General features: G+C 43.8%; 1 protein-coding gene across 2 annotated transcripts in view; it reads right to left on the minus strand.

The window, feature by feature from the left end:
* Positions 1-2,109: 2,109 nt before the first annotated feature.
* LOC144493849 (signal-induced proliferation-associated 1-like protein 2) overlaps positions 2,110-23,252 on the minus strand; it is a 490,731-nt gene continuing 469,588 nt past the window's right edge. For both annotated transcript variants that reach the window (XM_078213418.1, XM_078213417.1), the window contains 2 exons: positions 4,584-4,665; positions 2,110-3,159 (listed from right to left, as the gene is read on the minus strand). In XM_078213418.1, coding sequence (XP_078069544.1) covers positions 3,013-3,159; positions 4,584-4,665 — 229 coding nt within the window. In that variant the 3' untranslated portion in view covers positions 2,110-3,012. The remainder of the gene's footprint in view (positions 3,160-4,583; positions 4,666-23,252) is intronic.

Here is a 23,252-nt window from a genome sequence, read left to right on the forward strand (position 1 = left end):
GATTTCAATCCCATTAATGAGTTTGGCGTGCGATCCTTCCTCCTCCCGGAATGCACCCACCTCTCCGGCATCATGTTACACAGGCATGAATCACTACAGTTGCGAGGGTGAGCAAGGAGGTAAGTACCGCTTACCTCCAGGCTGCAAGAGGGCAGGTCAGCCACTGCCATGCTGAGGAGTGGGGTGGGGGGCCCTATGGGTGCCTGGGCTTGGCCAGGAGTCCTCGGGTTGGGGTTGCTGCTGGGTTGGGACTCCCTGCCTGCTGAAAGATTTCGAGAGGTTCCATATGATGTTGAGTTCAACTGCCTTTAATGTTGCACTCTCAACCTGATCTCCCAGTATATGCGCGATGGCACCCTGAACACTCTGCTGCCAGTCTCTTTGGCAGGTTTAGGCTCCATCCCCCCACTACTGGTGTGAATCTCCTGACAGTCTATGCATTGCATAGCGTATGCTGTAAATAACACTCCTGATTGCTTGCCATTTTAATTCTGTTCTACTTCCATTATGACCTCTTTGTTCAGCTACCTCCACTTCTGACACTTGTCAAGAACAGCATCTCATCTTTCACTTAAGCACTTTAAAATCTTGCAGCCTCAATGAAAGGGTTAAAAATCACAAGCTGCAAGCTGAACCTCAGTCACACAGGGAAAGCAATGTGCAAATGACAGGTTTTGATTAAAGTAAGCCCAGATAAAGCTCAAGGACTATCTAATCGAATGATGTGCAACTGCAGTTCATGTCTGCCCATTACAACGAGGAACAATGGAAAGGGAGGTTGAGATACCATTGGTCAGAGATATAGCTATCATTGATATAACATGCACACGTTTTAATTGGATATTATACCCTTATGCATGCATGATGTAACCATAATGATGATTGAACAGAGATAACTCCTATTCTGTTATTGGTGTATGCTAATTACTTGTAATTGATGCTGAGTCTTTAATTGCCTACGTATTTCTGAATTTTTCACTCTGAATGCCCTGAATGGACATTGTGTCCAATGGCTAGCTATAGTAAAGCTCATCTTGGAACCACTCTGTTACTTTGTTTGGCTACTTAAGGGGAATGATAGTTTTAAAATACAACAAGAAAATCATTGTGACAGCCCCTAAACACTCAAAATTGAGTTCAATAATTCCAGATCATAACTGCTGCTTCCATTTTTTTCAGACAGCAGGTTCTGATGATCTGCTATTACCATTTACAGAAACTCTAGACCCATTTTCTGTTTCTTCATTACCATACTTTTTGCCTTGTACCATCATCCTTGGTTATTTAATCACTCCTTTTTCCATCCTATCATAATGTGGAGATGCCAGCATTGGACTGGGTTGAGCACACTAAGACTCACAACATCAGTTTGAAGTCCAACAGATTTATTTGGAATCTGCTCCTTCATCAGATGAGTGATGAATATTGCATGTGCAATAGCACCTTCTAGCAATCAGCAGCCGGCTTCCTGGCTTGAATAGACTCTGTCCACTCCCTCTATCAGCGAGAATCACACTTTGGCTCTTTTTTTCCCTAGTGTCATGAGGTTTGATGTTTTCTCTTGTAAAAAGAAATGGGTCTGAAACTCTCCCATTTTCATGCTCATTGGACACTTCAAATGTTTTTGGTAATATCACGCCCCAGGAGTTTACTCTGCATACTCTAACCACAAGGTTTCAGCCAATCCTCACAGATGTGGCTACAAAGGCCCCTGTACTGCTTCCCTTTATGTTACTCACCTTGATTAACAGTGGGGATTAAAATTGAATCCTTTAATGTTGTTCACGCTCTCAGTTTGTGCTCTGGGAAAACGGTAAGTTTAGCTGGATCCATTGTCAACAGTATTCTTGAACCATCTGAGAGTAATGGCTGTTGTTTGTTTTCCCGGCATCTTTTCAAATTATGTGGCTTGAAAAAAAAACAGCTTTCTCTCGCTAACTTATTTAATAAGTCATTGTTTGTGCTGTTTGGAAGATCAAGCATGAACCTATTGATGTATTATTACATATTAATAAAGTGATTATATAACCCAGGACAAAGAGACAGAAGCTGCTCCTTTTAGGTCATGACCTCTGACTGAAAATATAAAAATAGCGGAACAAAAGATTCAGCAAATAACTTTATGTTCTACATTTATTAAAAAAGCAACTTTATGTCACATTTTAAATGAAGTAGTTTAAAAAGAACACATTTCTCAAAGCATACAAACCATGAAATATTATATACTAGCAGCATCCAAATGTTAGATTTACTACAAACCATGACAGTCTTTGTACTGACAAACTACAGACAACACAATTTACAGCAAACTGTTTTTCATAGTGCAGATAAACAAATCTTAATAAATTTAACAATTTAAGGTTAAATAATTTTAAATAACTGTTAAATACAAGACACTTTTCATTTAGAGCTTCTGTACAAAGATAAACAAATTTGGCATTGTACAAATGGCTTGCTGGCTCACTGTGCACACACTATTGAGAAAGGTGCACCATTGATCCTATAGCCTTAAATGAACTATACAAAAATCAGTGAAATTGTTGATTAAGTAGTGAGCCATTCAAAAGGCAAGTGTAGCATTAAACATTAGACACTGCTTGTTTCAGGCACCAATGTTTATTCCTGCAAATGAACATTCCCCTAAAGTAATTGTATCTAAACCTGCTCCATCATACTAGTGCTAAATTTCAAATGAAGCCCTGCGAGTATTACTAAAGTCTTATTGCTATGACACTGCAACAATGAAAAGAAACTAATTACAAAAAATAGAGCACCTTTTACATTGAAGTTACTGTCTCAGGATTCTATCTTACAATACAAAGGGCTGCAAGGCAAGTTCAGCCGCTGGGTTTAACTGTATTCTTGTCATTGGTGTATTTGAGTGAACAGAATCAGACACACAAATATAGCTACAACACCTATACCTATTTCTGAACAGATTAGTATAACATTCTAGGAATTAATGTTTTTTTCATCTAGTGCTTTTTAATCACGGTCCTCAGTGTCTGTATATCAGGATTTCTTGTCAATGGTGTTGAAAAACCATTCAGTAAATTTTCTTAACTGCGCCGCAGCAGTCTGGGACTCCTCTTGAAGCCGCAGGTTATCGTGTCGCAGGTGGTGAACCTCAGCCTGGAGCATCGCCTTGTCTTCCTTTTCCTACTCAGACAAGTATTACATGAAAAAAAACAAACTAGGCTGTTAGCTTTGTTGCATTAAATGAGATTTTGCCAGATTAGGTCTTACCCAATGTGATTTGGTAACATGGGCCAGGATATTTAGGATGGCGGACCTGAAGAGTCAGTGGAGAACGCACTGCCGCCAATACGGGCTGCCCTGCAACCATTTTATGCTCAAAGGAGCTGTAGTTGACTGGAGGAGGGACTTCTGCCCCTCAGTTGGGAGGAAGTCCTGTCTCAGAGAGCTGCTAGCCAATCTGACTGGTTGGCAGCTCTCGAATCCGGAAGCTACAGTGAACGGGACTGTGACTACAAGCAGTCCCCAGAATCTGAGCCTAGGGCCAGGTAAGTGTGTGGGTCTCAAGGTTGTGCGGAGACATGAGGCCTCTGGGGTGGCGGTGAATAGAGTGTAGGTGGGGTTGTTGGTGGAGCGGCTAGGAGGGGAGGGAGCATCTGCATCTAGACCATATGGGGTCAATGGGGGTGTCTGATGTTGATGGATATGCCCAAACCTCTCTCCCCTTGAATAAAGACTTAAGATTTTACAAAAAATATTCTATTTTCAAATTTGTAAAACTTTAGATACACTATATGTGCACAAGTAGCAGAGTGTGTGCATGGAGAAAGGTGAGGAGAGTGGGATGTATGAGGAAGTGAAGGAAGGAAGGAGAGTCAGGGAGGATCGATGGGGGAGCAGAGAGGTGGAGGGCCGAGGGGTACGGAGAGAGGGAGGGTTGAGGGCAATAAGAGTGAGGGAGAGTCAAGTGAAAACAGAGCAAGAGAGACTCAAGACGGTGCAGAGGGAGGTGCGGTTTAAGAGGGAGAGAACATAGAGGATGATGGAGGTGTGGAGGAACAAGTGAGTATAGATGGAGGGACAGGCAGACGGAGGAGGGTAGTGAGGAATAGAAGAGAAACAGGGAGGGATGGAGAGGCTTATGGAGGGAGGAAGGGTGGAGGGGGTATGGAGGGAGGAAGGGATGGAGAGAGATGCAGAGGAGAAGGTGTGAACAGAGGGAAAGACGAATGGGTGAGGAGGGCAGGAGGATCAAAAAGGATATGGAGGGAGAGATGGATGAGGGAGTTTTGAGGGATGGATAGATGAGTGGGTTACAGAGGAAGGGGAGGACGAGTAGGTTACAGAGGAAGGGAAGGATGGGGACTTGGTTGCGGAGGGATAGAGCGTCAAGGGGTTTTGGAGGGTGGGAGGGTAAGACATGTGAGGGAGTCACATGGGAGCAGAGGCAGGAGGGATGAGAGGCATGGAGGAAGAGACAGAGTGGAGTATGGAAGGGACTAGTGGGTATTGGTAGGGAAGGTGATGTATAAAGGGAGGATGGGTTTATGAAGGGAAGGGATTATATTTTAAAACTACTACAACATTTTGCCTGGTGAAAACCATACCTTTCGTAGGTCATCCTGAAGCTGAATGAGAATAGTCTCCAACTGATTCACTTTCCCAGTTATCGTGTTGGCACTGTTTCCCCTAAATGAAATCAGCAAAAGAAAAAATAATTAGGCACTTCACAAACATTAACTGATCATTCCATCAACAGCATCTTATTTTTATGCCATTTTTAATAACATGTCCCAAGGCACTTCACAGGAATACTGTGAAACACAATATGATACTTGAGTCACAAAGAGATAATAGGTCAGATGATCAAAAACATAGTCAAGCTATATTTTAAGAATCATCCAACTCCATTTTCAAGTTTGTTGAATGACACCACCCGTTGTGGGTTGGATCTCAAACAATGAAAGAGTACAGGAAAGAGATAGAGAATCTGGTGAAATGGTGCCACGACAATAATCTCTCCCTTAATGTCAGCAGGAAGCATAGTGAATGACATGCCCCTACCTATGTCAATGGGGATGAAGTGGAAATGATCGAGAGCTTCAAGTTTCTAGGTGTCCAAATCACCTGTCCTGGTCCCTCCACGCCGATGCTATAGTTAAGAAAGCCAACCAATGCCTCTACTTTCTCAGGAAGCTAACGGAATTTGGCATATTGCTACGACTCTCATTGATTTTTACAGATGCACTAAAGAAAGCATCCTTTCTGGATTAGGGTTAGCTTGATATGGCTCCTGCTCTGACCAAGACTGCAAGAAACTACAAAGGGTTGTGAACGAAGCCCAGTCCATCATGCAAATCAGCCTCCCATCCACTGACTCCATCTATACTTTCCGCTGCCTTGGAAAAGCAGTCAGCATAATCAAGGATTCCACATGTTCTGGACATACTCTCTTCCACCTTCTTCTGTCAGGAAAAAGATACAAAAGTTTGAGATCACGTACCACCTGACTCAAGAACAGTTTCTTCCCTGCTGCCATCAATTTATTGAATGGACTTACCTATATTAAGTTGATCTTTCTCTATACACTAGCTATGACTGTAACACTACATTCTGCACCCTCTCCTTTCCTTCTCCCCTATGTATTCTATGTATGGCATACTTTGTCTGTATAGTGCCAGAAACAATACTTTTCACTGTATACCAATACATGTGACATACTTGAAACTTATACGTCTGATGTGCTAAGTGTAATTTTACAAGATGTAAACTTTAAATTTACATAAACAAATCAAATCAAATCTTAAAGGAGCAAAGCAAGGAAGATAAGGCAGAGAGATGTCGCGAGTAAATTCCAGAGCTTAGGGCCTTGCCAATTGAAGGCATTGCTTCCAATGGTGGAGCAATTAAAATTGGCAATGCTCAAGAGGCTGGAAGAGATTACAGAGACATGGATAGGCAAGGCCATGAAAATAAGAATGAGATTAAAGTGAAGACATTGCATGACCTAAAGCCGATATAGTGAGCACAAGGGTGACAGGGGAATGGAATTTGCTGGAAGTTAAGAGAGTTTATGGAGAGTAAAATGTGGGAGTGTGTTGGAGTAGTTGAGACTAGAGATAATGAGGGCATGATTGAGGGTTTCAGCAGCAGATGAGCTTAGATTGGGGGAAGTCAGGTGATGGTACGGATTTGGAAATACAGAGTCTTTATGAAGGTGCAAAAATGTGGTCTTCTGAGGATCAACTATGACACCAAGACTGTGCAAAGACTGGCTTAATCTCGGACAGTAGTCAGGGAGAGGGATGGAATCAGTAGCCAGGGAATGGAGTCCTCTCAATATTTAATTGGAGGAAATTTCTTCTCATCCAGTACTGTATGTCAGATAAGCAGTCTGTTGATTTAGTAACAGTAGAGGAGTTGAGAGATGGGGTAGTGAGATAGAGCAAGTGTCATCAATGAACAATGTGAAAACGAACACTGGCTTTCAGACCTAGAGACAGCATGTAGCATGTAGATAAGAAATAGGAGGAGGCCAAGTATAGATCCTTGGAGACATCAGACGTATTGGGGCGGAGGCAAGAGAAGAAACTATTACCAGCGTTCTCTGACTATGATTAAACAAATAAAAATGGAAGGTGAGATCAGTCCCACCCAGTTCGTTGACAAAGGAGGGAATCTGCTCCCGGGCGACATCGCGTAAGTGACAATTTCACATTGGCTGGCCAATTAAGATTGCCCAGTGTGAAACATGTCCCTCAAATGGTTGGTACATCTGAAATGGGGCAGGAGCTGAACAGACAGCAGGTCAAATGGCGACCTGGCAAGGGCTTTAAAAAGTGAGCAGTGCCCTGAAGGATGGCTGAAGTTGGGGAGGCGCTGCCCAGACAAGAATTGCTGACCATATGCTTCATAGTGCCATAGCTGGTGGGTACTGCAAGCAAAGGACATGTCTGGTGGGCACTCTGCCCCCTGTTTTTCGGATGAATGCCTCAGAGTACTGGTGGAGAAAGTCTGTGCCAATCAGGACATCTTTATGCCACAGGATGGCAGGAGAAGAGCACCGCATCTGACTTGGAAGGCCTGGGCAGAGGTGACAACGATGTGGAGATGCCGGCGTTGGACTGGGGTAAATACAGTAAGTTTAACAACACCAGGTCCGAAAGCTTGTGTGGCTTTTGCTACCAAATAAACCTGTTGGACTTTAACCTGGTGTTGTTAAACTTCTTACAGAGGTGACAACCCAGGTCTGCGGCCGTAATGTGGTCTGTATGCACATGGCTTCAATGCCACTGCCAGCAGATGGGGAGGGCACCAGGATGACAGCAATTGAAAATGTGAGTTTAAGTCACCGTGAGCACCAGAGGAACTTTTCAATGGTGTTCTTCTGTTCTGTTAAGTTGTTTACTAGTGTGACTGCTAACACTTTGTGGTGTTCATTGTAAGTGCCAAGAGATTTTGTATTAATAACCTGAGTTTCATTTACTTTCTTTATAAGTGCAGGATGCGCTAATGCCTCATCCTGGACACGAGGGGCTGTAAACATTGTTGCACAGGTACTGAATGGACTTTGGGTTCAATAGAACAGGCCATTGCAAATGTCTGGTAAGGAAGTGGCTCCCCTGCCATGAGCTCGAAGCACTGCCTTGAAAGCCTAGCTGAAGGTGCATTGAATCAAGGCCTTCCTGAAGCTTCCAGAGGTCTGTCTCCACATCTTCACTTCATGTTCTTCCCAAGCTTCTATTCTGATCCACCACTGAAGTTATCATCCGCAGCTTGTGGAGCTACCTCAGTATCCTCAACCTCTAGTGAGTCCCCCCGCCCCCCCCCCCCCCATGCTTATCAAAACCAGATTGTAGAGAAAACAACATGCAATGACTATAAGAAACCCATGCTGTGGAGGATGCTGCAATGCTCCCCCAAATGGTCCAGGCACCTGAATCTCATCTTCAGCAGACCGATCTCTCTACCACCGCCCTTATGGAGGCATGACTCCTATTATATCTCTCCTCCAGTTCTAAGTTTGGGTGACAGAGAGGAGTCAAATGCCAATCAATAGTCCTCGTCACCCAGCAGCCACCATCCAGTTGAGTTGGTGTTATGAATAGCCTTGACCACTGTGAGTGTTGGAGAATGTATGCATTGTGGAAGCTGGCCAGGGCTCCTTACACAGACTTGCAGAATCAGTGTCTTGTGGTTACAAACTATCTGCATGTTCATGGCATGAAAGCCCTTCCTATTTACGAAGGCATCCGGCTTACTCGCAGGCATCTTAATGGCCATGAGTGCAGTCAATGGCACCCTGGATATGCGGGAATCAAATAAGTCAAAGAAACAAAGAACAGTACAGGAACAGGCTGTTTGGCCCATCAATCCTACACCGATATGTGACATCTTTCTAAAGACCTTTTGCCTCTACGCAGTTCATATCCCTCTATTCCCTGTCTAGTCATGTATCTGCCAAGATGCCTCTTAAACGTTGCTATTGCATCTGCTTCTACTACCTCCTCTGGCTTTGCATTCCAGGCACTTACCACCCTTTGTATAAAAAAACTCACCTCTCACATCTCCTTTAAACTTTCCCCCTTTTATCTTAAATCTATATCCCCTAGTAATTGAAATTTCTACCCTGGGAAAAAGACTCCGACTATCCATTTTATCCATGCCTCTCATAATTGCGTAAACCTCTATGAGGTCGCCCCCTCAACATCTGACGTTCAAGTGAAAACAACCCAACTTTGTCCAGTCTCTCCTCATAGCCAGGAAATCTTTTCTGTACCCTGTCCAAAGCCTCCACATCCTTCAGGTTGTATGGCGACCAGAACTGTACACAATATTCCAAATGTGGCTTAACTAAATTTCTATACAGCTGCAAAATGACTTGCCAATTTTTATACTTTATACCCCAACTGATGAAGGCAAACATACCATATGTCTTGACCACCTTATCTACTTGTATTGCCACTTTCAGGGAACCGTGGACATGTACGCCTAGATCCATCCCTCTGTTTGTTAATGCTTGTAAGGGTTCTGCAATTTACTGTATACTTCCCTCCTGCATTATACCTTCCAAACAGCAATACCTTGCATTTGTCTAGATTAAATTCCATCTGCCATTTCTCCAGGTTATCTATATCCTGCTGTATCCTCTGGCAATCCTCATCACTATCTGCAGCTCTTCCAATCTTCGTGTTATCCACAAACTTTCTAATCAGACCTCCTACATTCTCCTCAAAATCATTTATATACATTACAAATAACAGGGGTCCCAGCACTGATCCCTGTGGAACACCACTGGTCACAGATCTCCAGTCAAAAACACCCTTCAAATGCTACTTCTGTCTTCTTTGACCAAGCCAGTTCTGTATCCATCTTACCAACTCACCATGGCTCCCATGTGACTTCACCTTCTGTATCAGCCTGCCAAGAGGGACCTTGTCAAAGGCCTTGCTAAAGTCCATGTAGACAACATCCATCACCCTGCCCTCATCAATCATCTTTGTCATTTCCTCAAAAAGCTCAATCAAGTTTCTGAGACATGACCTACCTTGCACAAAGCCATGCTGCCCATCAGTAATGAGTCCATAGTTTTTAAAATGTGAGTAAATCCTGTCCCTAAGAATCCTCTCCAATAATTTCCCTACCACTGATGTAAGGATCACCGGCCTGTAATTTCCCAGATTATTTCTGTGGCCCTTCTTAAACAAAGGAACAATACTGGCTATTCTCCAGTCCTCGGGGACTTTTCCTATGACCAAAGAGGATGCAAAAATGTCATACCCCAGCAATTTCCTCCCTTGCCTCCCTCAGTATTCTGGGATAGATCTCATCAGGTTCCAGGGACTTGTCTACTTTAATGCTTTTCAAATCACTCAACACCTTTTTTTAGATCTACATGCCCTAGAATAACAGCATACTCCTTTCTAAACTAACCATGTCTTTTTCCTTTGTGAATACTGATGCAAAGTATTCATCTAGCACTTACCATATTTTCTAGCTCCATGCATAAAATCTCTCCTTTGTCCTCGAGTGAACCTATCCCTTCCGTAGCTACCCTCTTGTACCTTATATATGTATAAAATGCCTTGTGATTTTCCTTAATCCTGTTTGCCAATGACATTTCATGGCCCCTTTTAACCCTCCTAAAACCTTGTTTAAGTTCTTTCCGGCTTTTTTTATATTCTTCGAGGGCTCTGTCTATCTTCAGTTTCCTAAGCCTTATGTATATCTCCTTTTTCTTTTTATTTAGCTCACAATTTCTCTTGTCATGCAAGGTTCCCGAATCTTACCATCCTTATCCTTCATTTTCACAGGAACATGCTACATGCTGATGCTGAACTCTAATCAACTGGCCTTTAAAAGATTCCCATGTGGCAGACGTGCATTTATCCTCAGAGGCCCCCCCATCTACTTTCCCCAGTTCCTGCCTAATGACGTCATAGTTAGCCTTCCCCAATTTTGTACTTTCACCCAATGACGACTCTTATCCTTATCCACAAGTAACTTAAAACTGTTCCCAAAATGCTCCCCCACTGAAACATCAATCATCTGGCCGGGCTCATTCCCCAATACCAGGTCTAGTATGGCCCCTTTTCTAGTTGGACTATTTACTTATTGCTTCAAGAAACCCTCCTGGATGCACCTAACAAATTATTCCCCATTCAAGCCCCTGACACTAAGGGAATCCCAGTCAATATAGAGGAAATTAAAATCAACTCAATCAAAGTGATTGCACCCTTCCTATTCATGAGTTCTACCCATATGGCCTCATTGGATGAGCCCTCCAAGGGTCTTCTCTCATTACAGCTGTGATATTCTTCCTAATCAGTAATGCAACTCCCCCATCTCTTTTACATCCTTCTCTAACACGCCTGAAACGTCTAAATCCCAGAACGTTAAGGTGCCAGTCTTGTCTCTTTTGTAATAGCTACAGCATCATAGTTATATGTACTAGTCCAAGTTCTAAGTTCATCTGCTTTACCTGTCATACTCCTCGCATTAAAACAAATACATTTCAGACCGCCAGTCCCTCCATGTTCACTAACCTCTCCCTGTCTGTTCATAGAATCCTACAGTGCAGAAGGAGGCCATTTGACCCCATCGAGTCTGCACTGACCACAATCCCACCCAGGCCCTCTCCCCATAACCCCATACGTTTACCCTAACTAGTCCCCCTGACACTAAGGGTCAATTTACCATGGTCAATCCCCCTCACCTACAAATCTTTGGACTGCAGGAGGAAACCGCAGCACCCGGAGGAAACCCATGCAGACAAAGGGAGAATGTGCAAACTCTGCACAGACAATGATCCAAGCCAGGAATCGAACCCGGGTCCCTGGCGCTGTGAGGCAGCAGTGCTAACCACTGTGCCACCCCATCTGTTCTTCTCAGCCTTACTGGCCTCAATCTCTAACTCCTCCTCGATTATTTCACTTGCTGACTTCCTACTCTGGTTCCCACCCCCCGTCACACTAACCTCTCTGAGTGACACTAGCAAACCTCCCTGCCAGGATATTGGTGCCCCTTCAGTTTAGATGCAACCCATTCTTCTTGTACAGGTCCTACATGCCTTGGAAGATATCCCAATGATCCACATATCTGAAGCCCTCCCTCCTGCACCAACTCTTTCGTCACCTATTTAACTGTGCTATCTTACTATCGCTAGCCTTACTGGCACATGGCACAGAGAGTAATCCTGAGATTACAACCTTAGAGGTCCTGCTTTTCAATTTACTACCTAACTTCCTGAGCTCCCTTCACAGGACTTTGTCATTCTTCATGCTTATGTCCGCGACCTCTGGCTGCTCTCTCTCCCTTTTGAGAATGACCTGTGCCCGCTGAGAGACATCCTTGAACCTGACACTAGGGAGACAACACACCATCCTGGAATCTCTTTTGCAGCCATAGAAATACCTATCTGTGCCCCTGACTATAAAGTCCCCTATTCTGCTCTACTGCACTTTGACCCTCCTTGCTGTACAACAGAGCCAGTTGTAGTACCACCACTCTGGCTGCTGCTGTCACCATCCCCTGATAGGTAATCCCCCACCCAACAGTATCAAAAACGGTATACTTGTTGGAGAGGGCGTTAGCCACAGAGGACTCTTGTCTGCCTGCCCATTCTAGCGATCACCTATCTATCTGCCTGAACCTTGGGTGTGTCCATGTCTCTAAAACCCGTCTATGACGTTTTCTGCTTCCTGCATACTCCTAAGTGTGTCCAACTTCCGCTCCAACCGATCCATGTGGTCTGACAGGAGCTGCAATTAGACATCAGTCATCAGGAATGTTTGAACTGTCTCTGATTTCCCACATTCTGTAGAAGAAGCATACTACCCCACTGACTGCCATTTTTACCCTCTAGCAACTATTTAATTAAAAATAAATTTCTATTAAATTAATTTACAGCTAACTAGATGGCCCCCTAGTATTGGATTCTCACTAAAATATTCCTGAATACATTATTCTGTAAACAACAGTCTATGTTCCACTCTAAATCCCAGTACCGTACTACTCTATCACTAGCCTAAATTCTCTAAGTCCTCCTTTCGCAACTGTCCAGGTATCTTCCTCTCACACTCTCCTCCTGAAATGAAGGCTAGCAATGCAAAGGCTGAAGCTAAAAACAGGGATAAAGCTGTTAAGTTTCACTAAGCAACCAGCAGCAAACTATCTCCTAAATTCCTCACTACTCACAATGGCAATACCCTTTTATCCCACACTTGGATGACATCATGAAAAAATAGATTGCCCATTTTGCCTGTGTGAAAAGAGTGAAATCACACAGGCAATGTAAAAATCTCGGTCAATAGGCTTTTTAATGGCCTTAATTGGCCCTTTAATTGTCGGTGGGCATGGCTCTGACTCATGTGCATAACTGCTGACCTCAATATTGCCAGCATGCACAATGACATAAGGACACATGCTCAACATAATTTTGTGCCATTTTACATCTGTTCAGGTCTGCAGCCAACTGCAGAATTCAAAATTCGGAAGTTGTGAATTAGCAGTTTAATGGAAACAGGTTTGAGGAACCAGGGCACGGATCTCATGGATAAGATAAGCTCAGAGATTGGGTAGGGAGAAGCACTAAAGAAAGTCTGGCTAGGTGGGCGAGTGGAAGGGAATTGACACAGCAGAGGCAGCCGATTGGATTGTCTCAACCTTAGTGACAAAGAAGCCCATGAGCTCCTCACACTTGTTGTTTTGAGGTGAGGGTGGAGTTGACAGGGGAGAGGGAGGTAAGAAGAAAATTTCAGTAGAGAAAAGAAGCTGGAGGTTATCTTTGCATTCCCCGATGAACTTGGAATAGTGAGAAGTTCTAGCAAATAAGTAGGATTCAGTACAGTTTTAATGGTTCCAGCCAGAGCTGGTGGTGGGTGTTGTTTGCCATTTCCTTGGCAGAGGAAAAGAAAGAATGCCTAGGGTGGGAGAAAGTAATAGTTTTACTTAGGACTAGGACATGAAGATTGGTGGGTCAGGGCGCAGTTAGTAAATCGGTAGCCATGAAATGTTATGGTGAATGGAGAGCCAAAGGATAGATAGCTGGAATTTTGAACGAGCAGTTATAAGGAATTTTCTCCAGAGGAAGGATTGGGTGTGGAAGAGGAATAAGGGTGGTGAGTGTTACAAGGAAGTGATCAGAGATGGCCTTATCTTTGATTGAAACTATGTGACTAATGAGACACATGAAATGGGCTAGGGGGTGGCTGTGAATATGGGTTGGGGACTTCACATCTCAGATTAATCTACAGAGACTAATATAGATATTAAGAAATGTGGACAATACAAAGCAAATCTGAGAGCATCTGTAAAGGTCCACATTTCAGCTGAAATCCCTGACCAGGAGTCACATAAATTGAGATAAGATACAAGTGAAGTGGCATTTGACCTCGAGTCTGTGTTGGCTCTTTGCAACTGAAAATCAGCTAGTGCCTCTCCCTGGCTAGTCCTGGTTCTTTTTCCTTTCAAATGATTATTTTCTGACAGAATCTCCACCACAGTCTCAGGCAGTGCATTCCAGATAATAATCATTCATTGTGCAAAACTTTTTCCCTTCTGTTGACTTAGGTTCTTTTGCCGATCATCTTAAATTTGAACCCTCTGGTTCTCAAGAATGGGAGCAGTTTCTCTTGATCTTTTCCACTAAGACACCTAATGATTTTGTACATCTCTATTAAATCTACTCTAAACCTTTGCTGCTCTAAGGAGAGCTACGCCAACTTCTCCAATCTATCCACATAATTTAAGTCCTTCATCCCTGAAATCAGTCTTGTAAGTCTTTTCTTCACCCTCTCTAAAGCCTTCAGACATCCTTCTTAAACGGCAAGGCCCAAGTACGGACATAATACACCAACTCAGGCTGAACCTGTTTTTTTATAAATTATGGGCTGTACACACCTCAGTTCAACTAATTAGTTATATGTCACAAAAAGCAATGATCTGAGTACCAACCGCCGACGACCTCATTGTAACCTATTATCCAAAAAACAGCCAATTACCCCTACTCTCTACTTCATGTCCTGTCCAAGAAACCTCCTACTAATTCCCACCTATTGCCCCCCCTTTCAGCTAATGAATCAGTATTCCTCTAGATTGAACAGCACTTAGAAGCATTGAGGATAGCAAGGGCACAGAATGTACTTTGGGTGGAGTCTTCAATGTCCATCAAGAGTGGTTCAGTAGCACCATTACTGACACACCTGCCTAAGTTATGGAGGACATATCTCCAGACTGCACTTGTGGCAGGTGGTATCAGAACAATCAAAAGGGAAAAACCTACATGACCTCGTCTTGACCAATCTACTTGTCGACGACAATATTGGTAAGAATGACCAATTTGAGATGATATCCCAATTTTACACTGAGGATACTGTCCTTTTTGTTGTATGGCACTACCATCATGCTAAATGGGATAGATTCAGAACAGATCTACCAGCTAAAACATGGAAATCCATGAGGCACAGCAGAAGAATGGCCTTCAGCCAGAATCTATAATCTCATTACCTGGCATATCTCACACTACCACGAGCCAAAGGATTAATCCTGATTCCAGGAGGAGTGCAAGAGTTCAGGAGCAGTAACAACCCTACCTAAAAATAAGGTGCCAACTCTGGTGGTGAAATTACAAGACGGGACTACATGCATGCCAATATGCAATAGACAGAGCTCAGCGGTCCCACATCCAACAGAACAGATTAAAGCTCTGCAGTTGTGTCACATCCAGTGGTGAAAGATGATGGACAATTAAACAATAAACAGGAAGAGACAAATAATCACATCCTCAACGATAGGGGAGCCCAGCACATTAATGCAAAAGACAAGACTCAAGCATTTTCAACTATTTTCAGCTAGAAGTACCAAGTGTATAACCATCTCAGCCTCCTCCTGAGTTCCCCACCATCACAATTGTCAGGTTTTAGCCAATTCAACCCACTCCACATGATATCAAGGCAGAAGGCACTGCCATAGGCCTGGACAACATTTGACTGTAATATCGAAGACTTGTGCTCCAGAACTAGCAGTTGTTGTTCTTAGTAGTTGTTCTAGTGGCTACAATAGTGGTTTCCACCCAATAATGTGAAAAATTGCCCAGGTCTTCCAATTAACACTCTGTAAGTTTACCATCAGCAAAGTGACAGAAAATGTCGTTGATAGTGCCACCAAATGGCATTTGCACAGCAATAAGCTGTTCACTGATTCTCAGTTTGGGTTCTGCCACGCCCACTTATTTCCTGACCTCATTATAGTCTTGGTTCAAACATGGACAAAAGAGCTGAACTCAAAAAGTGGTGTGATAGGGACTGCCCTTGACATCAAGGCAGCATTTGACTGAGTGTGACATTAAAATTTCTTGCAAAATTGAAGTCAATAGGAACTGGGGGAAAACCCTACATTGGTGTCATATGCAGCACAAAGGAAGATGGCTGTGGTTGTTGGAGGCTAATCATATCAGCCCCATTACATCATTGCAGAAGATTCTCAGGGTAGTGTACTCGATGTGATCATGTTCAGCTGCTTTATCAATAAGCTTTCCTCCATTATAAGACCAGGAGTAGAGATGTATATTGATAACTGTACAGTGTTCATACGACTCATCATATACTGAAACAGTTATTGCCCATATGCAGCAAAACCTGAACAACATTTAGGCTTGGGCTGAGAAGTGGCAAATAACATTTGCACCACACAAGTGCCAGATAATGACCGTCTCTAACAGGAAAGAATCTAACCATCTCCCCATGACATTCAACAAAATTATCATTGCTGAATCTCCCACTATCAACTTCTTGGGTGGTTACCATTAACCAGAAACTTAACCAGACTAGCCATATAAACATTGTGGCCACAAGAGTGGGTCAGGGGCTGGGAATTTTGCATCCTCTGACTTGCCAAAGCCTGTCCACCACTACAAGGCACAAATTATGAGTGATGGAATAGTTTCCACTGCTTGGATGCATGCAGTACTCAAAAAGTTCAATACCATCCAGAATAATGATGTGGAGTTGCCGGCGATGGACTGGGATAGGCACAGTAAGTAGTCTCACACCACCAGGTTAAAGTCCAACAGGTTTATTTGGTAGCACAAGCTTTCGGAACGCCGCTCCTTCATCAGGTGAGTCTTCAATGCTCACCTGATGAAGGAGCGGCGCTCTGAAAGCTCGTGCTACAAAATAAACCTGTTGGACTTTAACCTGGTGTTGTGAGACTACTTCCCATCCAGAATAAAGCAGCCTATTTGCTTGACAGCCTATCATCACCAAAAACATTCGCTCCCTACCAATGCACAGTGGCAGCAGTGACCACTATATACAAGATTCACTGTAGCAATTTACCAAGGCTCCTTCGGCAGTATATTCCAAAGCTGCGACTTCTATCACATCGAAAGACAAAGGCAGTAAACATATGGGAAGGTCACCTCTTGCAAAATCCTTCCAAGCCACACCCAACACCAATTTGTGACTATAATGCCATTCCTTCATTGTCATTGGATCAAAATCATGGAAGTCCCTTCCTAACAGCAGTGTAGGTGTACCTACACCAGATTAACAACAATGGTTCAAGACGGTGACTCACCAACACCTTCTCAAGGGCAATTGGGGATGAGCAACACATTTCATCCCCAGCGATGCTCACATACCATGAAAGAATAAAAAAAACCTTTGGTTTAGTGTTTGTATCTGGTCAAGAAAGTGTTTGGATATAAAGCTCGGGGCATAAATAGGCAAAGCAAGTGTTCAGTTTTCGTTTCTGTATATCATAAAGGATCCTATTTCTTAGGAGTGTCGGGTGACATGGATTTAAAGGGTTAAAATCTGGAGTGCTGACTCCACTGAAATAATAAATAGTGCTCTGGTTTCCTCCCACATGCCAAGGATTTGCGGGTTAGGTTGATTGGCCATGCTAAATTACCCCTTAGTGTCCCAAGATGCATAGGTTAGGGGGATTAGTGGGATATATAATTGGGTTGCGGGGATAGGGCATTGGTAGGATTGTTGTCAGAGTCAGGACAGGCTCAGTGGGCCGAATTGCCTCCTTCTGCACTGTAGGGATTATATGATTCTATGACCTGGAGAACTGAGCCCAAGAATCATAATTCAAATGACATTGTTTCCTTGCCAAGTTACAAATATTTATCTTGTGATCTTACCTTCAGCGATTGAACTCACATAATCTAGTTAACTTACTAAGTGCGAGGTGATTCATTTTGGTAGGACAAATTTGAATGCGGGTTACAGGGTCAAAGGTAGGGTTCTGAGGAATGTGGAGGAACAGAGAGATCTTGAGGTTCATAGCCACAGATCTCTGAAGGTTGCCACTCAAGTGGATAGAGCCATGAAGAAGGTTTATAGTGTGTTAGTGTTTATTAACAGGGGGTTTGAGTTTAAGAGCCGTGGGGTTATGCTGCAACTGTACAGGACCTTGGTGAGACCACATTTAGAATACTGTGTGCAGTTCTGGTCACCTCACTATAAGAGGATGTGGAAGGACTGGAAAGAGTGCAAAGGAGATTTACCAGGATGCTGCCTGGTTTGGAGGGTAGGTCTTATGAGGAAAGGTTGAGGGAGCTAGGGCTTTTCTCTTTAGAGCGGAGGAGGATGAGAGGCGACTTAATAGAGGTTTATAAGATGATGAGGGGGATAGATAGAGTGGATGTTCAGAGACTATTTCCTCGGGTGGATGTAGCTGTTACTAGGGGGCATAACTGTAAGGTTCATGGTGGGAGATATAGGAGGGATGTCCGAGGTAGGTTCTTTACTCAGAGAGTGGTTAGGGTGTGGAATGGACTGCCTGCTGTGATAGTGGAGTCGGACACTTTGGGAACTTTCAAGCGGTTATTGGATAGGCACATGGAGCACACCAGGATGATAGGGAGTGGGATCGCTTGATCTTGGTTTCGGAAAAGGTTTGGCACAACATCGTGGGCCGAAGGGCCTGTATTGTGCTGTACTGTTCTATGTTCTAACTAATTAAAAGGGGAAAGGATATGGAGTTATTACAGAAGAATATATAGAAATAGCAGAAAAAGGAGATTGAGTTACTGCAGAAGAATGATAGAATCATTAGAGGATAATGGGTTATACAAAAAGGAGAAAGGATTCTCTTCGCTGAAGGGCAACAATGAACAATTTCGATCTTTAATGAAAACCCAGAAGAAGTTTAATACTCATTTTATTATCCCTTAATGTTTTTAACATTATATATGGTTTAGATTAGATATTTAGCAAATGCCTTCTGATGGGTCCTTGAGATTGGGAATGGAGGCTGAAATTTTCCCTCATTAAACACTAACGCCAAACCTTCTGGTTGCCAGGTCGTCTGAGATGGGATGTAAGTTGGGAGATGTACATCAGGATATGCTGAAAATGCCCAGGAAATTTAAACTTCCGATGAGCTGATTTCTGCTGCCTGGGACTCTGTGAAAATCTCTTACCCCGAGCTCAGGCTGACGACTCAGGCCAGATATGCAGGACTTAACTGCATATTTACCCCAGAAATGTTAAAATTTAACACCTGGTCAAACTCAATGAACAGCCAGCCTAACTTCACTGAGTATCACTACGGACTGTGTTCTATCTGAGTTTATTAGTTCCACGCATCTTCCCTGTATATCCCTCCTATATTTGCCTGTTTGTCCTTTACAGGGTGCGTCCGAGGTATCCGCTGTATACAAGTCATGGGGGGTCCACCCAGGGGTGGCCACGAACAGGGCCTCTACTGATTGGGCAAGTGGGTAACACACGGTTCGATTGCCGTGTAAACGTACCTGGGTCTTATAAAATAGGTTATCTTCTAATCCTGTCACCTTTACAACTCTGACAACATAGAGCGACGTAATTATATACGCTATCTTAGACATGCTCGTGGCAGATAAGTATCAAGGCAGATATAATGAACAAAATTATCTTATTACTCTATATTCACAACTTTCCAAACGCTATATCGCCAACCCAAATGCTTTAGTTGAGCTTGCTTGTAGTCTCTACCTGTTGCGGGGAAAGCATTCTGGTTACTTTATTGATTATTCGTGAATCGCACGTTACTTATTAGTTTCTTTATGCAATTTCAGCTGGGTCCAATGTTTCCATACACCTTTCCCTCTTTTGTCCAGACAGGCACAGGTGTCTCCACTGATTATGACCTCATATGGGCCATTCCACTTTGGTGCAAACCCCGGTTTCTCAGGTAATGTTTTTACCATGACATAACTTCCCGCTGTTGGGACATCAGGGAGCATTTCAAGCTCTCTCTGTGCGTCTCTTTCTTCCTGATTATCCTTTACTAATTTACGCATCCCTTTAGGTTGGGCGCTTAGCTCCAAAACATATCGTTTAATTTTGTCTTTTAGTGGGCCTACATTGGCCCCACCTGTTATGATGTTTCTGGTAATTGCATCGCCCTTCCTGTCATTAGTTCATATGGGGTTAATCCGGTTGTACGGTTTGTCGTGACTCTTAACTTCATTAATATAATAGGTAATACTTCTGTCCACGTTTTTCCCGATGCTTGCATGGCCTTGGCCAGGGCATTCCTAAGGGTTCGGTTCATACGTTCTACCATTCCAGAACTCTGCAGGTGGTAAGGAATGTGGAATTTCTGCTTTATGCCCATAAGTTGGCACACCGTTTTTACTACTTTCCCGGTGAAGTGCGTCCCCTGATCCGAATCAATTTGCAGGGGTACTCCCCATCTAGGGATTACCTCTTCTGCCAATATTTTAGCCAGTGTGGTGGCAGTACAATTTCTGGTGGGGAATGCTTCTACCCACCTGGTAAACTGGTCTATGATAACCAAACAATAGGTTTTACTGTGGGATTGTGGTAGTGGCCCTGTGAAATCTATTTGCAGATGTTCCCAGGGCCCCTTTGGTTGAGGCTGGTGTCCCATCTTAATTTTTATGGGTCGACCGGGGTTGTATTGCGCACATGTCACGCATCTGTGACAATGTCGGTCTATGTCCCTCCTCATCCCTTTCCACCACCATTCTTTTCCTATACTAGTAGCCATGGCCTCTCTTTCCGCATGTGAGAGTCTATGGTGTATTTCCAAGAGGGTGTTTTGTATACATTCTGGCGCCATTACCTTGTCATTGCTTCTCCAAACATTATCAGTCCCTCTGCTCGCCCCTTGTGTTTCCCATTTACCCTTTTCCTCTTTCGAGGTATCTTTGTGCAAGTCCCGAATATCTATTTTGTCCTCTGTCTGATTCATAACTGCTATTGGCAGCTCGCCAACTGCTTCTTGTTCTAATGCTAGTTGCGCTGCTCTGTCTGCGCTTGGTTCCCTTTATATTTTAACCAGTCGAGGTTGTCCCTTTCTGGTTCCCTCTGATGTGCTTTCATTTTTATTACTGCCGCTTCTCGGGGTTTCTCGCTGGCCTTTAGTAATGCCTCGATCCTTTGTTGGTGTTTAATAGGAGTTTCTCCCGTGGTTACAAACCCCCTCCTACCCCATGCCGTCATATAATCATGTATTACTCCAAATGCGTACCTACTATCAGTGTATATATTTACCGTCTTTCCTTCTGACAATTCTAGTGCCTTTGTGAGTGCCACTAGTTCCGCCACCTGCGCGGATAAACCTCCGTCAACCCTTCCTGACTTTACTGTTTCCAATCTGTCATTTACTACTACCCACCCTGTCCGGGGTGATCCCTCCATGTATTTACGTGAGCCATCTACAAAAAGGGTCTCTTCGACTGTTGCTAAAGGTACATCCTTTATCTTACCTTCTTCTGTATCCGTATCTATGTCCCCACAGTTATGTGGTTCCCCTGTATCCAAAATTTCTTCTGCTGGGTTATCTCCTGAGTCTCTTACTATTATGACTGATTTGCTGGGTGGTAGGAGGACGGCTTCCCATTTGGCCCTTCTCATGTTCGAGACGGATCTTAACTTTCCTGTATTTAGCATTTCCACCAAGGTGTGTTTGGTGTGGAGGATTATGTTTCCTGTCATTACTATCGGTTCGCTAACCTTCACTGCCCAGGTGGCGCAATCTAAGGCAGCTATGCACCTTGGCAGTCCGGTTACTACTGGCCCTACTGCTGTTGAATAGTAGCCTATGGGTCTCCGTTTATCGCCATGGTCTTGCGTTACTACTGCAGAGTAGAACTCCTCTTCATTGTTACAGTGTATGTTGAAATCTTTATTGGAATCTGGTAGTCCCAGTCCGGGGACTGATATCAGTTCTGCTTTTAACTTATTATAGGCCTCTTCTTGCTCAGGTCCCCATTCTATGGAGTCTAAAGCTGGCTTTCCCCCTTTAACTAGCCTCTGGCGAGGCTCTGCCAATTTTGCAAATTCCGGGATAAAACTTCAGCTATAATTAAACAGTCCCAGCACCTTCCTGACTCCTCTTACGGTGACTGGCCGCAGCATTTGTTGTACTGCCTTCTTTCGGTCAGTTGACATTTCTTTAAGTCCTTGAGATATTAAGTGTCCTAGGTACAGGACTTGTGCTTTTCCAATTTGCGCGTTTTTGGGGGTCACCTTAAACCCTGCGGTTTTCAGTTCATTCAACACTAGATATAGTGCTTCCTGATGTCCTGACTTGGATTCTGAGGCTATTAATATATCATCCACGTATTGTAGAATTGTGATACCCTTTGGTAGTTCTACCCTTTTCAGGATGTCACTCATTACTTGATGGAAGATGGCAGGGCTATTGTGGAATCCCTGCGGTAGGCGAGTCCAAGTGTACTGTTTGTCTCCCACTGAGAATGCAAATTTTTCTTGGGATTCCAAGGGTAGGGACCAGAATCCATTGGCTATATCTAATACGGTAAAGATTTTATGCTCCGGTGACAATCCATTCAGGATTGTCGAGGGGCTTGCTACAATGGGGTGTAATTTGGGCATGACTTTATTGAGGGCAGTGTACAAAGAACAAAGAACAATACAGCACAGGAACAGGCCCTTTGGCCCTCCAAGCCCGCGCCGCTCCCTGGTCCAAACTAGACCATTCTTTTGTATCCCTCCATTCCCACTCTGTTCATATGGCTATCTAGATAAGTCTTAAACGTTCCCAGTGTGTCCGCCTCCACCACCTTACCTGGCAGCGCATTCCAGGCCCCCACCACCCTCTGCGTAAAATATGTCCTTCTAATATCTGTGTTAAACCTCCCCCCCTTCACCTTGAACCTATGACCCCTCGTGAACGTCACCACTGACCTGGGGAAAAGCTTCCCACTGTTCACCCTATCTATGCCTTTCATAATTTTATACACCTCTATTAAGTCTCCCCTCATCCTCCGTCTTTCCAGGGAGAACAACCCCAGTTTACCCAATCTCTCCTCATAACTAAGCCCCTCCATACCAGGCAACATCCTGGTAAACCTCCTCTGTACTCTCTCCAAAGCCTCCACGTCCTTCTGGTAGTGTGGCGACCAGAACTGGACGCAGTATTCCAAATGCAGCCGAACCAACGTTCTATACATCTGCAACATCAGACCCCAACTTTTATACTCTATGCCCCATCCTATAAAGGCAAGCATGCCATATGCCTTCTTCACTACCTTCTCCACCTGTGACGTCACCTTCAAGGATCTGTGGACTTACACACCCAGGTCCCTCTGCGTATCTACACCCTTTATGGTTCTGCCATTTATCGTATAGCTCCTCCCTACATTATTTCTACCAAAATGCATCACTTCGCATTTATCAGGATTGAACTCCATCTGCCATTTCTTTGCCCAAATTTCTAGCCTATCTATATCCTTCTGTAGCCTCTGACAATGCTCCTCACTATCTGCAAGTCCTGCCAATTTTGTGTCA

This window comes from Mustelus asterias, chromosome 5 (assembly GCF_964213995.1).
Source record: "Mustelus asterias chromosome 5, sMusAst1.hap1.1, whole genome shotgun sequence".
NCBI classification, from domain to species: Eukaryota; Metazoa; Chordata; class Chondrichthyes; order Carcharhiniformes; family Triakidae; genus Mustelus; species Mustelus asterias.